Source organism: Lathyrus oleraceus, chromosome 2, assembly GCF_024323335.1.
Source record: "Lathyrus oleraceus cultivar Zhongwan6 chromosome 2, CAAS_Psat_ZW6_1.0, whole genome shotgun sequence".
In the NCBI taxonomy this organism is placed as follows: Eukaryota; Viridiplantae; Streptophyta; class Magnoliopsida; order Fabales; family Fabaceae; genus Lathyrus; species Lathyrus oleraceus.
The window spans coordinates 67,755,605-67,772,626 of NC_066580.1; the positions used below are offsets into that span (position 1 = coordinate 67,755,605).

General features: G+C 34.7%; 1 protein-coding gene across 1 annotated transcript; it reads right to left on the reverse strand.

The window, feature by feature from the left end:
• Positions 1–575: 575 nt before the first annotated feature.
• On the reverse strand, positions 576–14,264 carry LOC127118136 (clathrin heavy chain 1). Its single transcript, XM_051048281.1, has 30 exons — positions 13,962–14,264; positions 13,467–13,671; positions 11,940–12,028; positions 11,763–11,841; positions 11,489–11,616; positions 11,187–11,285; positions 10,960–11,068; positions 9,240–9,319; positions 8,936–9,163; positions 8,782–8,847; positions 8,095–8,211; positions 7,435–7,632; positions 7,178–7,294; positions 6,943–7,002; positions 6,657–6,743; positions 6,435–6,518; positions 6,206–6,340; positions 6,055–6,117; positions 5,857–5,961; positions 5,673–5,785; positions 5,321–5,573; positions 5,104–5,240; positions 4,743–5,021; positions 3,659–4,661; positions 2,883–3,368; positions 2,624–2,794; positions 2,358–2,543; positions 1,810–1,932; positions 1,282–1,392; positions 576–1,078 (listed from the first exon to the last, which is right to left on the reverse strand). Exons 1-30 carry the CDS (start codon positions 14,001–14,003, stop codon positions 920–922), a joined length of 5,112 nt encoding a protein of 1,703 aa, XP_050904238.1. The 5' UTR covers positions 14,004–14,264; the 3' UTR covers positions 576–919.
• Between the last annotated feature and the right edge of the window lie 2,758 nt (positions 14,265–17,022).

Below are 17,022 nucleotides of genomic sequence, written 5' to 3' on the forward strand. Positions count from 1 at the left end.
TTAGTAGTGGAAAGCTATGTCTAGAATGCTGCAGAAGTGAAGATCAAATTGCAGACATCATGACAAAAGCAATGCAAATTGAAGTGTTTAAGAAGATTAGATGTTTAATTGGTGTAAAGAGCTTAGCCACAATGAATTGTATAACGTGTTAGAAATCATTAGTGTCTCACCTGTAGTTACTTAGAATACAAGTAATATTTTGTTTGTGGTGAAAATTTGTTTTAACTAGTTATAACAATTAAAGAAGTGTATAGTCAGAGTTTTGTTAGTCCCTTGTGATGCAAGTAACAACCATATATACCCTTGTATTGTAATCAATGAAAGTTAGTGCAAGCGTGTTTTATTCTCTCTTCTCAATCTTCATCTCGTTCATTCTTTCATTCAAATTCAAAGGTGGTATGTGTATGAACAAAGATTAAGCTAATTTGAGAGCATCATCAATGTGCTTGTGTGATTGAGTGCTTGTGTTCTGTTCCAACAACATTCTCACAAATCATCTTTAATCATCTCAGAATGTGGATCATATGATTGGCATATGATATTACTAACCCTAATGACTGAAATAATCTACGCAATGACTGTTAAGTTGCTAAACTTGTATTATACTAACACCAAATAATTTTAATACAAGAAAAATGATAGACTATAGAAATTTATCGATTAGCTCAAACAAGCAGCCTGAAAAATACCTCAGCTTAGCTACAACCCGAAAGGAGGGAGAAAAAAAAAGACTTACTAGACTATTATTAGGACAACCTTCACAAGAAGGTGAAATTAACTAGAATGTCCACTTCCACTCGAAGCAAAGAATGCTGCATCCAATTCGCATAGAAAATCTACACAAAAATTTGAAAGCAGCAGCTATATTGCTCTCCACAAAAACTCAGATTCATGCTTACTTGCTACCGTTGCATACCGGTTAGTAACCCATGGGTGGCATCCCAAAAGGAGGCATTTGGGGCATTCCCATTCCACCCACTGGAGGGGGAGGAGCATAGCTTCCTGCAAAACCTGGACCTCCCATTCCAGGCATTGGTGGTGCAGGCAAAGCAAGAGGCAACAATTGAGCATACATGTTCTGCAACAGAAAACACATTCATATCAGTACAACTCAAATGTTCAACTCTTGAGTATGAAGACAAATAAAAAAATATATAAAAAAAATATTATCAAAGGGAAATTACTCAACATTGAAACTGCTGAGATGACATTGTCAGGTATACTCTTGAAAGGCACAACAAAAAATACTCAAGGGCAACAGAAAATAAGCAAGATAATTACCTGTTGTGCAACTACATCTTTTTCTTCTTTCTCTTTAGACTTCACTTCATTTTGTGCTTCAATTCTGTCTTTCACTAGTTCGTCAACTTTACCAGTGTACTCACGGATAAACTACAACAACAAAGAGAAGATGGTGAAAGAGAGAGCTAGATAAAATGCCAATTAATATATCCATTTTGGTCCATTGAAGAATAAAGAAATGCATTTGTCAATCTATAATTCTTTGGATATCCCATGCAAATACCACAATTACACAAGACACCATCCACAACCTTCATTAGCTAAGCATACTAACTCATGTTAACCTTATTTTAGATATCACTTTTACCAATATGAATCTGAAACCCCGACATTCATCTAAAAGCAGTCCAAAGTGCCTCATATAAGACTGCAAATCTTAAACTACCGGACTGGGAGGGGCAATATCCAGTAATTAGTTTCCTAAGCCTATATCAACAGAGTTGCCGTAAAAAAATAACATATGTCAAATACAGTGATATAAATCAGCAGTATAGACAAAACACAAACCTGCAAGAGGTATGGGAAGGCAAAGTCGATCATATTGTGCATCCAAGCTAGTTCAAGAACAATGTCTGCTCGTATTAAATCATAGCAAACAAATAGGCACGAGGCAAAGCATTCCTTCTTTCCCTGCATAATTATGTGAAAAGAAAAATTAGTAAACTCTGTATGCACACATAACAAATCATGTCATCATCACATGAGGACGAAGGAAACAGCTTAGACCCTCAAGCAAGAATACTAAATGGCAATCCTTCAGTAAATTGTTGACTGTAAGGCCCTAATATGCAATTGCAGAACAAAGTTACTAGGTTTGATGAAAAAAGCAAATACTAATAGGTGTCAAATTATTTTCTCTACATGATTTAGAATTGCACAAGCGACAAGAGAAACCACTAGAATGCAATATACATACTCAACATGTTAGTCATGATGATTCAGATCCTGATGGTTTTTAACGAAAATGTGTTGGTCAAGAATAATAGTAAGCCTAAGCAATTGGGATATTGCAAAAAAGAAATGTATATACATTTTCAAACAGAACTATGTAGTACCTGATCAATGAAATAAACAAGCAACTCCTCAGCCAGTTCACGCTCGCCAGATTGTGAAGCTGTCTCCATGGCATCTTTGTAAAGGTTATCCTTCTTTGACAAAGCAATGGACTGCTTCCATCTTCCTGCCTTCTTGTAAATATAAGCAGCAACCCGTCTCATCTCAACAAGCTCATGCTTTTCAATCTGCGTCATACATAACTAGTCTATCAGTTTTCCATGATTTAAACAGAAGGAATTCACCATTAAGAACAAATGGAGATCACCTTTTGTGCGAGACCTATTTGATCAAAGTTATCATGCAAATCAATTGATTCACGCAATCTATCATAATCTTCCTCCTCGACATATATCTCGTTCAGGGCTTCATTAACAGCAGACACATTGTTGCTCTGAACTGCAACCATGTATGGCTTCACAAGACGCAGGTGACCAGCCTATAGCACATTACAGGGAAAATATCCATAGGTGTTATAACAATCACATCGCAAACTAATGTCTAACAAAAATTTGCTACGATTCTACCTTACGCATTATGTCAACAACACGCGCGTGGTCCACACGAAGCGCAAGGACATTCAGAATATCATTGAGGAGATCTGGATGTTCTTCCAAATAGAAGTGAACAGCCTTGTAATACAACTCAACATTAGCAACTTTGACAGCAACATCTTTGAATTGCATGTGATCCCATGCTTCAGGTGAATGGTTCATGATGGTAGTTGCGGCATTATCAAACTCATCATATTGGATATACAAAAAGGTCAATTCTTTCCAATGCTGTTGTTCATCACATGCTCTTATGAGTTTTGGGATATTGAGACGGGTTGAGAATAGTTTGATATGCTCCATGAGCTTCTCAGGGCGGTATCTAGCATAAAGAACTCCCAACTCGGTGAAGATGCCCATATGAGCCCGCTCCAACCCTAAACCGCTCTCCATCAGAGATATTAACTCATTGAAGTAACCTCTATTTTGGTAATATTCACTGACCTCTTCCAAGTCATCCACCTACATAAATAACAAACAGTTTGACACAGTAAGCATTGGAAAGTAAATAAGCTCGCTACTAGTAATAGCAACAAAAGGTCCAGATAACAAGTACAAAAACTCTCCAATGACCAATCACTACACATTTACATATTTGCAGCATACTCTGAGTAACAAAGATTTACATTATAATATGAAGCATGTTCCATTCGAGTTCTTTAAATTGAAATTAGATGGAAACAGGAATCAAGAAAAAGCATCCTAATTTATTTTTAAAAATATCTTTAGTTCCTATGAAATTAACAGATTACCTGAATAATAATGTTGAGTCCACATATCTGGGCCAATCGAAACTCCTCTGCGTCAACACAAGCAAAACAAACTTCCTTCCATGTTTTTGAGCTATTAGCTTTCCTTGCTGCGTCGACAGCACCTTGGAATTGTTGTAACTTGACCAGTGTAACAGCCAACTTGGCCCAGTTAGATATAAAGGCATAAATGATTTTTGCAGCCTCATATAATGCTTCATCATACAACCGGTCCCCAACATTTTGCAAATTAGCAACATTTGGCATCAGAATGAACTCTTCAATGTCACTAAGCCTATCAATCTTTGCATAAGCATAAATGAGCTCGCCGTCAACCTTTGGTTCTTTTGCCTTCTGTCTTACCATCAACAAGTATTTGACCAAGTCATGGTAAACATTGGCATCTTCAGCAGCACGGATAACATCCAAAAATTGTGTAGTATCATCTGCTCGTATAAATGACTCAATTGCATCGCTTACAAGCCCCTCCCTGAGTTGAGCCTTCGCAACTTGACTCCAAACAGCATCTTCTTCAACTCTGAAAGCAAACTCAACAGCTCTATCAACGCTACGAATATTATCAAGCAATACATTGACTGCTTGAACATTCAAGTTGAACTTCTTGAAAATTGCAAATGCTTCCTCATACAACTGTGCTTCTACAGCCATTTCTCCAACTGCAGGCCCGTCAAAATTATCCAGTCTATTGATATAATCCATAACTCTGGATGAATCAGCTTTTATCGCTGTCAAAATGAGAAGATTCTGTAAATTGAAGTTCCCACTGAATGCAGAATTCTGAAGCACAATCTTCTCAAGAAGTTCAATCAATTCATGAGGCAGATCAGCTGTCATGAAAGCCTTAACAGCTGCAGAAACCTGTTCAGGGCTTGAGCTTTCAGGCAGAGCAGTAGATACAACCTGATCAATAAGTTGCCTTCTATATTCATTATCAGGATCAAGAACTTGAGCCCAAAGATCGCCATCCATTCTCTCAACAACATATCTGTCACAAGTATAAGCATGTGAGCAATGAACATGAGAAAATTAATTTGATTGAAGAAAGACCTACATATACAATACAAACCTTGCTTGCAGTTTGAACAAGGAATTTTTACTAGTGACATTGATAAGTTCTTCATCACATTGTCCTCGTCGGTAAGCTACAACTGCCAAGGTCGGGTCACGTTTCTCACAATATTTGCCCACAACTCGAGAATCATAGTACGGGTTGGTTGTGAGAAAATGTTCTGGGTTATTATTGCTATCAATGATAATTTTACCCAGTGCGTTGTGAACATGGACATCTTGGCTTCCCTCACTCACAAGATGTTCCAAAAACTGTGAGAGCAAACGAAGTCGATTCCTGCATATAAAATAATAATGGATTCAAAAATCATAAATGTGAATGCAAATTAACAATACATTAGATTAAAGGACAAACCCACCTCTTCTCACACTCCTCCACAAGGGGCTCTACTGGCAGCAAGGAACGAACAGAAAGAATCAAACCTTTGATAAAATCTTCTGGGCACTCATCATCTAGTAGTTGCCCAACAACTAAAGGAGCATTCCCTGGGTTCACCTATGCAGAAAAATACAAATGTTGACAGATGAAGAAAAAGAGGGTAGTTACGCATGAGATAAGCAAGGCTACTTTGATACCTTCTGAACATAACCCTCAATGTAGCGAAGCATGTTGTTTGTGTATAGGTAGTGTGCAAGATCTGGAACAAAACCAAATCGATCACAGACATTGATTAAAGGTCGTGCATCTGGAAGCTTAGCCTCCATTAGGAAGTTCTTTGTTTTTTCGGCATCATAGAAATTGGATTCTCTTGTCACGCGCTCGACCTCCTTAATTTGACCAGTCTTTGCTGCTGCCTCAATATACTTGAAATGAATTTCGGGGTCCTCACTATACCATATTATTCAGAGAAGCATGTGATATATCAACATTGGAAAACATATCGGGTATAAACAAGGTCAATTACCAACAGGAAAAAAAGATACAAACCTGGAGCTCAAATAGGATCCAAGAAAAAAGTACAACCCTTCATATGATCTAAACTGCTCAAAAATCTTAATGCAGCCATCAACGCCCAATTGTTCAGAATATTCTTTAGCAACCTGAACAGACAAAAGCAATCTTAGCTTTCAATCATCAGTAAGCTCCAAATCATAAAAGATAATGACTTTACCTGCACAATAATCTGTAAATTGCCCCTTAGATTGGCTAGTAATAAGTCTTTCATGCACTCTAATGCCCATTCCCGTGAGAGAGTACCAAAAAATTCTACAAGCGACTGCAATAACCAAATAACGAGCAAGTATTAGGCTTGTGTGATATAATTGTAAACCATAAAATAGATAAAAGAACAATAAGTCAAAAAAAAAACCTGAGGCTCAATTGCATGTGTATTAACAATCACACGTTTTATATCTGGTAACTCTGTGTAATGCTGCACCGAGAAAGATGTAATCAACATAAGAACTTAAGCTTTTTGTAGTAGGGAAAGTACAAGAATAAAACATTTAGCAGGTCATTACTTGCAAAGCTCGCACGTAAAGGCCAGCTTTTTCACATAGCTGGGCAATACGAGGACGGTCATAATGGCTGAACATGCCATTAGCCAAAATAGCATCAGCAACATTAGGGAAAGTGACCAGATTTATCTCCAAAACCTGAACAACAATCCACAAGAAAATTGTATCATGGCAGGGAAATAAGTATTCAGAGTAAAATGTCACATAACAACTGGAAAACAAAGGCCTCAACCTTTGTCTGAAGGAATCCATGTTCTGGTAAATTAGGTTTTAAAACATCCAGGAGAAAAGCTGTTGCCTCACGGATCAGGTTTCTCTGAGCAGGCCAAAGAATAACCATGACAAAAAAAAAGTCAATAATGTTGAGAAGATTAGTGTAATAAATCAACGATGATGAAGCTAAAACATAAAATGACTATTCGTCATAATTGCCTAATTACAGTAGATAATCAACCTGAAGAAACAGATCAGTTATGGTGTTGTAATCAATTGGGCTACCTCCCTCCATTTGAGACATCATTAATGCAAAATTAACAGCACCCTGAAGAGCAAAATCAAAAAGAAAACTTGTAGAGCTTCTCCTTAGAGAAAAAATCAAAAGACGTTGTAAACTTAAATGTTCAAATACTGTTCAAAAAGCACAGCTACCGTGCATCCAAAAAGGTAGCACAGAATGGGGAAATTAAAGAAAATGTTCAGCTAAAATAATTAAACATGAAATGTAGAGCTTTCACTCAAACCTGAGGATCAGTTCGGAGAATTGTTTGCAAGAGGAAGAGGTAGTCAGGTGTGTACCCAACCTATAGCAACAAATAAGAAATGAAAAAATATTAAGGACCAAATGTTTCCAGTAGAGCGGAAATGTAATACTCACAGTGCTAACTATTACAGGCTGAGAAAAATGTTCAGTATGCTGTAATAGCATTGAAGTAGCTTTGCATCAAAGTCAATATTCTTTTATGAGTCAACAATCACCTGCTTAGAGTAGACCAGAATCTTGTCAAACTCCCTCCTCTCAGCAAAAGCAGCGACAACTTTCGGAGTAGCTCTAGCTTTGATGTATATTTTTAAAGCAAGATCGTTGTCCACAGTCTAAAAGGGAGCATACCCATGAAAATTAATAGAAACTCACCATTTCAAAAAATCAAAATGAGATAAGCAGCCAATTAGAAAGATTAACATACAGACATAAAACTAAATTGAATTCTTTAAAATGTTTAATCCAACTAAACCTTAACAAGATCTCCTAGCTCCTCGCTGCATTCAAGCTTGTCCTCTGCCAACCAGTTTTCCAACAGATTTTTCTTGTTCTGGTTCACAACCAACCGAGACAATTCTAATGATTCGAAGGCATTCAGCTTTCCCCTCGTTAAAAGTGTTCCAAAATACTGCAGCAGCGGCGGTGTTTGACCAGCTTGCACGGGAACACTCTGCCAAATCGAACAGGTAATCACATTTTTAAACACTGCAATTAAAGTTGAGCAGAACTAAAAATGTAGGAAATTGATGGAAAAGAGAGAAAAATTAGACTAAAAGAGAATGTTTTCAAAAACAAAAACTAAATTTATTTACTTGAGAGAAATTACAGTGATTAATCAATTTATAGAGGTCTAACTCAGATTAACTGATCTGTACTACTGAAATGAAGCTGATGTCAGAATTCTTAACTGATCTGTACGACCCAAATGAAGCTGATGTCAGAATTCTACTAATACAGCTTAACAGCATTATTACACATGTGTCCAAAAGTTAAACAAACAAGATCGCTACACTACACTCAAAGCAAATATAATCTAATTGACCAAACAAAAGAACGCCACCTATAGGTAAATGATAAACCAAAGATTACTGTATCAGTAATTGATGTGCAGAGAGAAAATGAAAAAAGAAACCTGAAATTTGGCAACTGTGTCAGGAGTACGAAGGATTCCTTGTGGAGATTCAGCAGCAAGCTCTGCTGCTTCTTTATACTTTGTTTGGGAAAATAATTCATGAAAACGCTCAACCACCTGTAATGACAACAAGTATTGACATTATCTAAATAATAAAAGAACAAAAACACAACAGTCGCCATTTCTTAAGAAGTTAATACACAACACAACCAAATTATCAATTCTCAAATAAAACACGAAGAAAATAAACAGATTAAGGCTTGTAGATTGTGTTGAACAAGTAAATGACAAAAGCAGCGCTAAAATTGCAGCATACACCACCAAGGTCTCTCATGCAACCTCCCTCATCTCAAGCATATACCTTTTATAAACATGAAATAAAATATCGAAGATAAAATGGTTGACGGTGCAAACCAAATTAGAACAATTGTTAGTAAGATAAGGAAACTTATGTCAAACACTGTTGAAATAAACTGAACTACAGATGGCCAAAAAGTAACACTAATAATTACCTATCCAAATACTGCACTTTTCAAATAATCAAACTTCATGCAAGTTAGTATTTAGCAGTTATGTGAAACCGCGTAAGATTAAACAGACAAAGCTCTTGGGATCTCCCTGACCAAAAAACCCCAATAAAGAAAAATTATTAATACTAAAGTTGAGTTCATCACAAAATTGACATACCAGCTTTTCAGCACCAGGAAGATTTCCTCTTTTGGCAAGACTAACAGCAAGCTCTAAATTGTTTAACTGCAGCAGTAACCAATACGAAATGTGTTAAATGTCAACTCATTCCCTGCTTCATATCATACAAGTGATAAAAAGGTCAGAAACATACTTGACCGCTGACAAAATTCACAATTGTCTGTTCATTAACAGTGGCCAACAAAACTTGGCCTCTCCTATTAATGGCATAAAATCCACCTGCTGATGTGGCTTCTGAAGTCAAAAATATAGGATCTGGACTAATCCTGTTCCTATATACAGCAGTAGCTGTCTCCAAGTCGTATACAAAAAGTAGGCCAAGTTTGGTAATCACATAAATCAAACTATATTTGTGGGATATCTGAAAAACAAAATCAAAGTAGAAATCAGATATCTACAGCTTTTTATAAAATCAACAGCACTAGCAACTTATGTACCTGCATTGAAACTGGAAAATCATCAGCAAAATCTGGGGGGAAGAAAAGATCTGCTTGTTTCTTTGTAAATGATGGCTTCCCTGCCAACAAATTTCAAAAGATAAACTTCAGAAGTATGATCAATTTAATCACATGTGATACAATGATGGACCCAGTTCAATTTCACAATCCACCTCTTACAATTTCAGCTTTAGGCCTAAAAGTGAGGACTGTCCAAGCTTTATAAGGACTACTTTGGCCATACCTCTAGTCAATGTGGGATCTCAACACACACCCTCACACTTAGGACACGACATTTGAAGCGTGGGAAAGTGCGGGTGGAATAACATGGATCATAGCCTAATTACAAATTTAGTATGCTTTGATATAATCTTAGAATTTACAAGTTGGGTCTAACTCAACCCCAAAAACTCGCTGAAGAAATGGGGATTACCCAAGCTTTTATGAGGACTACTTTGGTTATATCACTAGTTAATGTGGGATCTCAACAACATGAGCCCATCTTTAGATGCCTGATTTTGATATATACAACTTCTTAGATTTATGACATTCATTACAAAATGGAACTGATATATATTACATGTAAATATTTACTACTTTGTCTACCTCCCACTTTCAGGACTACATATGTTTATCACTACAATTGAGAACTCAACATGGAGCCATTATTCTCAGAATTTGGGACTAAATCCACCCTTCAAACCCAACACAATGAAGGTGTTGGGGGCTGGAATGAAGGCAAACCAAATGCCGCAATTAAGGCGACTAGGGGTGGACCGCAATTAAGGCGGAAATTCCAACACACACCCTCACGCTTGGGCCTCAATGAGCTAGAAGCGTGGACGATGCGGGAAGCCCAACAATGGATCTAGGATAGGCTCTGATACAATCTCAAAATTTGGATTGGGCCTAAGTCATCTCTACAAAACCGACTTGCAGGGTGAGCATTGCCCCCACTTATAAACACAAGACAGGCCATATCTCTAAGTAATGTGGAACTAAATCCACCCTTCAAACCCAACACAATGAAGGTGTTGGGGGGCTGCAATGAAGGCAAACCAAATGCCGCAATTAAGGCGACTAGGGGCGGACCACAATTAAGGAGGAAATTCCAACAATTATAAATGTAAGAGAGGGGGGAGGGGGAACACATCTGTCACATTCAAATTTTCCAATCAATCAAATGTATAGTAGTAGTAACAAGCAGAAAAGTGATTCATGAAGCATGGACTAACAAAAAAATATTATGCATTTAATCGGTCAAATACATGGTAATTGGAAAAATAATCCATGAAGCATGGTCAAATAACAACCAATGCATTTATTTGACTGAAATCAGCAGCAGCAATAAAGAGTAGCTTCATCCACCCTCCACATGGATCATTATATTTCATCCATCCACATATGAAATTTGTGAAATTCTTTTATTTCAATTAAATTATAGCAAGACAAAAAGTGCCATTGTAGTCTGTAGAGTTAAATAAAGGACCATTCTAGTCACTTACATGATCGCTCCACCTCTAGTAATAGATCAAGCATTATAAAAACATATTGATGTAAATAACTCTATTAAATGTTAGATTTACCAAAATATTAAATTTTAAACTCCAGATAGAACAACTAGGTTGGCATTGCAATATAGATTTATGTTGAAAACCATATTGTCCATAAAATAAAAAAGCATGAAAGTTATATGTGAATGAGGTAAAAATAAGCAGACCTGGCTGCGCGCCCAGTTCAATGACATGTAACTTGGATATAACTTGACCAGCATTAAGTGTCTTTGAGGCAAAAGAAATCAAAACAGAAGGATTTTCATTCCCAGGAACCTGTTTCAAAACCAATTAAAATATGCCCAACACATAGTAGTAATACCATTAGTCAGGTAATATTTATAAATTATAAATAATTATCTGAAGATGAACACAGAATCATAAGAAAACACACTTTGAATTGGGCAAATGATGCAGCATGAGCTTCAAGAGCCTGACTGCGCTGCTGATCCACAGAGAAAAGCTGCATGTTCCCTTTAACCAATTGTGGCCTCTAGAAAGCAAAAGAATATGAAGAAACAAAACAAATAGATTAGGCTAGCAAAAATCACAGTTGAAACTTGGAAGATCGAAATTGTTATATAATTAAACATGATATAAGCAATTATGCTCTGAATGAAAAAGTTAGTTGTGGTTGAAAAATTGAAATGTGTTCCGCAATGATACACACGACTATGACAGGAAGCAGAGATGTACCTCGGGGGAACCAGGAGCAATACCAATCAAGACCAACCACTTTTCTGTTGGGTCACATCGATAATTGATTATCTGGTTGTTTGCCAAATTCGCTGTTCTCTCAAATATCTTAACAGGTTCGGAATCACCTACGAGATACAGAAATCAGGGACCATATATCAGTCCAAAATTTACAAGAGGTACATACATGCACATTAAAAATGTGTAAAGCCAGAAATATAATAGTAACAAAAAATGTTGGAGTACAAGTGGATTATAACCATCATTATCTTACCTTCAACTGACCAGTGGTATACAGAGGTTTGTGTCACGAGGCCCAACATTTTAGGGCTAATCCACTTCCAGAAGACTACCTATACATGAAAAATAAGGGCACCCCACATTGATTAACATTGTCATTCTTAGGGGTCTATTACGCCAATGCTTATGTATTGTAACACATTATAATTACCTGCTCGGGCATCTGATGTGATTTCATCTTTGTTTTCAATTCAATATTAAATATTTGTAGGTGATCCTGTGTAGTCCCTTGGAGTAAGGCTTCAAGAAAATTATGTAGCTTGTAAGTGAAGATAGTCCAAAAGCAAAGAACATTTTAAATACAGCACCAACAAAAGCACATGGCACAGAAACAAACAGAAGATTGCTAAATATTTGGGAATCGGGAGACTTGTGATTTATAAATGCCATAGGTATCTAACTACTGACTATTTTTTCTTTTAGCCGTTCCAAATCAGGTCAAGCAATGACAATGTGAAAAATATTTTTTTCTGGTCTATGTACAAGTAAAAAAAACTACCTCACCTCACACTCTTTAAGGAAAATATACAAGACTTTTTTTATTGCTTAAATTCAAGACCGGAGAGAGTATGTCTGATTACAACATCTAATATGCCTAATGTGAAATTGGGGATGATTAATACATTAGCAGAAGTAAAAAATATGGAGAAAATATATTTATCAAATTAGTCGCATTAAGAGGAATAAACTCCATATATATATCTCCAAGAAAATTGACTATAATAAAGTCATAGGTCAACCCTCAAACCAAATCTTTCTATTATCTACCTAAATAAACTCATCATCTAACTGGACTCCCTTCATTGCATCCCCTAAAAAATAGCACACCTTAGTTCTTACTAATAAGATACACCTTCCGGTCACTATTAAGCAAAAAAAGTGGTATCAAATATTGATCACTAGTATAAGCAAAGGTTTACAACTTTTAAACTATTTAATGCTACTACTTTTATATATCATTCGATTTATTGAAAAAATTTAATGCGGATAGTTGATCCACTAAATATAACAATAAAATTTTAATAAACTTAACTTGTGTTTTACATGAAATCTAGAAAATTAATTGCAATTAACTAATTCTCTCGATCAATGTGAATTTTTTTTACTTATAATAGTGACCGGAGGAGTAAAAACAAAGGTTAGTTGATTATTTTTTTCAAAAAATGTTATTATAGCTCTTAAAGACCGTGGATTATTTATGGCCTCTAACTTCTTCATTATATAGAATTTAAAAATAAGGAACCCAAATGAGTTCAGTTTCTCAAATTAATCAAACATCCCAACATCATAACTCTATCTCCAACCAATCAGGGTGCCTATAATAGTTGACTGGGCTAGACACAGTCCGGGTTTGGAGTAATTGAGGTATCATAAGTATGAGATAGAAAAATAATCAGGTGGTCATAGTCTTGCTCAAATATACTACAGACATTTAGACGCACTCGTGTGCTTCATGTCAAGTCAAACTAGTCAAAATTATGCAGTTTGTTTCATTTCACCTATAGGAGGGAAAAAAAGCAAGAAGAATTCAAGTATGCTATTCTAAAGCTTCAAATAAATTTTGATATCTATAATTACGAACAAACTTATCAATATCAAAATGCTAGTAAATAAGAATATACAATATAATAGTAATTAGTAACAGCAAATCTACACACAAAAAAAAAACAAATCCTACCTTTCAAAGCAAGGATTCTAGAATTAGGATTCATAAGAGCAGAATCAGCAGTGATCGGCCTCCTCAAAGGTTGATTTGGCATGCTCATATCAACAATAACAACGCTATTCTGTGGAGTGGTTTCTCGAACACATATATACTTGTCCGATTCCATAGTCACATGCGTGAAAGTGATGTGCTGTGCATTGATGCCAACACTCGGCAACTGTAATCATAAATCAGATCACACAAATCACATCACTCAATTCATAAAAACAGTTTAACTTCTTACTCTCTAGTTCATAATAACATTGGATTTCATAATTAATCAAAAAATAGGGAAAATAAAATAAAAAAACTCAGATCTGCGTGAATTTCACACTAAGCAAAATTAAGCGAACTACAGATGCGAATAATCAATAATTCAATAATTATATTAAGAAATTAAGTGTTAGTGTTCTTCGATTCAGAGGTGGAACTGTGAACGGAAATCGAAAACGGTGGAAAAGAACTTACGGTTAGGACTTCCTTCATGGCGATCGGTGCGTTCGCCGCCATGATGGCTTAGATCGAGGAACTGGAAATCAAGGAGGTTGATCTGAAGCAGGTATTGAATTCGATTATGAAGAGTGGAGTAGAGTGAGGTTGAGGAGGATCCAAATCAGTGCGAGATCTATGAATTGAAAAGGAGAAGACTTGGACCCTCTTCACTAGAGAGAGGAGTTGTTGAAAGTTGAATTGCGGTCTGACACGAATGAAATGAAATGGGGGAGAAAGAAACGGGGTGAAAAGAAATTGATTTTACTAGAAGACAACCATAGATCTCGTTCTATGACTCACTTCTTTTTTTATAAATCGTTCTATAATATATTATTTAAGATAATCAAATAAAAATAATAATAATATATTTATTTTAATAATAATTATTATTATTTTAATAATAATAATAATAATAAATTTAAAAAAAAACGACTTCCCTTTTATCCCTAGTTATGTTAAGATGTGAAAAAGTAAATAAATATAAATAAATAAGCAAAATATGTATTAATGTATTTCTTTTTTCAAAATGAATGTATTGTTGCCTTGAGAAATATAATTTTTATAATTTAGTTAATTTAATATAATCATAAATTTTATGTATTTTTTTTATTTTAAGTTTTGAGTATTTGATGTGGATGAGTTATAGGCTCAATTTACTATATATCAGTCGTAAAATGTATAGTCTATTCGTTAAACTTTTTTAATCTATAACAATATATAAAGGTAATACTTTCTTTTGGTGTAGTCTATTTTTCTACCATTTTTATCCTTATTTTATTGTGTAATTTACCTAATAACTTCCAATAAAATCACTATTATTAACTTTTACGTAACTTCCTACTAATAACTTCCACATGCTGTATTTTTTTAAAATTATATTTATTATATTTTCAATGGACGCTAGTACATTCATAATGGCAAAGGAAGAAATATTGGCTTTAATCTCGAAAAAAATGTAATGGTTGTGATTTTCAACTATTAAGTGTTTATTTATTAAAAAATATATGTGTGTATTTTTTCTGATACTTAGAGGCCTTAGTAGGTGTATAATACGTTTTGGTGATAAAGACTTGCTCACAATTGTGAGAAGTTTTATATGGTGGTGTTTTAAGCTAGTTTAAGAGTCTATTTAGTTAGAGGTAAATGGAGGGGATCAAAATTCATCTTTAACCACTTTTTCTTTCCCCGATTTGGATGGATTTTAAGGGGAGAGGAGGTGTTTCGTTTTAATTATAAATATTTTTAGTTTTCAATTGTAAATGGGGGATAATAATGTCGCTTTTATAACATTTAATTTTTTTTTATTTCTATTTTTGTTTTCAATTGTAAATATTTTTTTTTGTAATTAGTTACTTTTGTTTCTTCTAAAATTTTCTTTCATATTCTTTCTCTTTTTAGTTTTACTTTTGTTTAAATTTTTTTATCTAAGTGCAGTGCTACTAACATATTCTTCTTTTTATTGTATGTGCGAGGTCAAGACAGTCATACAAGATGACTTATATAATACATTGGCAAAATTTGAAGCTTATTCAAAGGAGCTTGCAGCAAAACCGATCATTCTGGAAAATACTTGAAATTATTCAGAGCTAGAACCTTACATCAATACTTTTCATTCATGGGAATAGGATTCGTCATCTCAACTTGAAGAAAACCTGACTCGGTTTATAAAGACGACTCAACTCAGTTTTGAGAAACTCAACGAGCATTAAGAGAATGTGTTAAGTAACATGGAAACATCCTTCGAGAAATTAGAGATGCAACTTGGTCAAGTATCTAACCAATTAGCATTAAAATTGAGATCTATTGGGGATTTCTATGAAAATATCTATAACAATATATAAAGGGAATACTTTTTTTGGTGTAGCCTATTTTTTTACCATTTTTATCCTTATTTTATTGTGTAATTTACCTAATAACTTCCAATAAAACCACTATTATTAACTTTTACGTAACTTCCTACTAATAACTTCCACATGCTGTATTTTTTAAATATTATATTTATTATATTTTCAATGATGTACGTGCTCGTCTGGACGCTAGTACATTCATAATGGCAAAGGAAGAAATATTGGCTTCAATCTCAAAAAAAAATTAATGGTTGTGATTTTCAACTATTAAGTGTTTATTTATTAAAAAATATATGTGCGTATTTTTTCTGATACTTAGAGACCTTAGTAGGTGTATAACACGTTTTGGTGATAAAGACATGCTCACAATGGTGAGAAGTTCTATATGGTGGTGTTTTAAGGTGGTTTAAGAGTCTATTTAGTTAGAGGTAAATGGAGGGGATCAAAATTCATCTTTAACCACTTTTTTTCCCCGATTTGGATGGATTTTAAGGGGAGGGGAGGTGTTTCATTTTAATTATAAATATTTTGTTAGTTTTCAATTGTAAATGGGGGATCAAAATGTCGCTTGTATAACATTTGATTTTTTTTTTTTCTATTTTTGTTTTCAATTGTAAATGTTTTTTTTTTGTAACTAGTTACTTTTGTTTCTTCTAAAATTTTCTTTCATATTCTTTCTCTTTTTAGTTTTATTTTTGTTTAAATTTTTTTATCTAAGTGCAGTGCTACTAATATATTCTTCTTTTTATTATATGTGTGAGGTCAATACAGTCATACAAGATAACTTATATGATACCTTGGCAAAATTTGAAGCTTATTCAAAGGAGCTTGCAGCAAAAATGCTCATTCTGGAAAATACTCGAAATTATTCAGAGCTAGAACCTTACATCAATACTTTTCATTCATGGGAATAGGATTCGTCATCTCAACTTGAAGAAAACCTGACTCAGTTTATAAAGACGACTCAACTCAGTTTTGAGAAACTCAACAAGCATTAAGAGAATGTGTTAAGTAACATGGAAACATCCTTCAAGAAATTAGAGATGCAGCTTGGTCAAGTATCTAACCAATTAGCATTAAAATTGAGATCTATTGGGGATTTCTATGAAAATATATCAGATAGTCATAGAGATGCGGAATTTGAAAGAGAATTCAAACAAGAATGTGAGGTATTCGATGAAGGAGGAGTT

Coding starts and splice junctions, on each gene's coding strand:
- LOC127118136 (XM_051048281.1), bottom strand. CDS start 14,003: ATGGCGGCGAACGCACCGATCGCCATGAAGGAAGTCCTAACC. Junction 11,286..11,488: donor TTGCTCCTGGTTCCCCCGAG/GTACATCTCTGC, acceptor TTTGCTTTCTAG/AGGCCACAATTGGTTAAAGG. Junction 1,933..2,357: donor TTGTTTATTTCATTGATCAG/GTACTACATAGT, acceptor ATAATTATGCAG/GGAAAGAAGGAATGCTTTGC.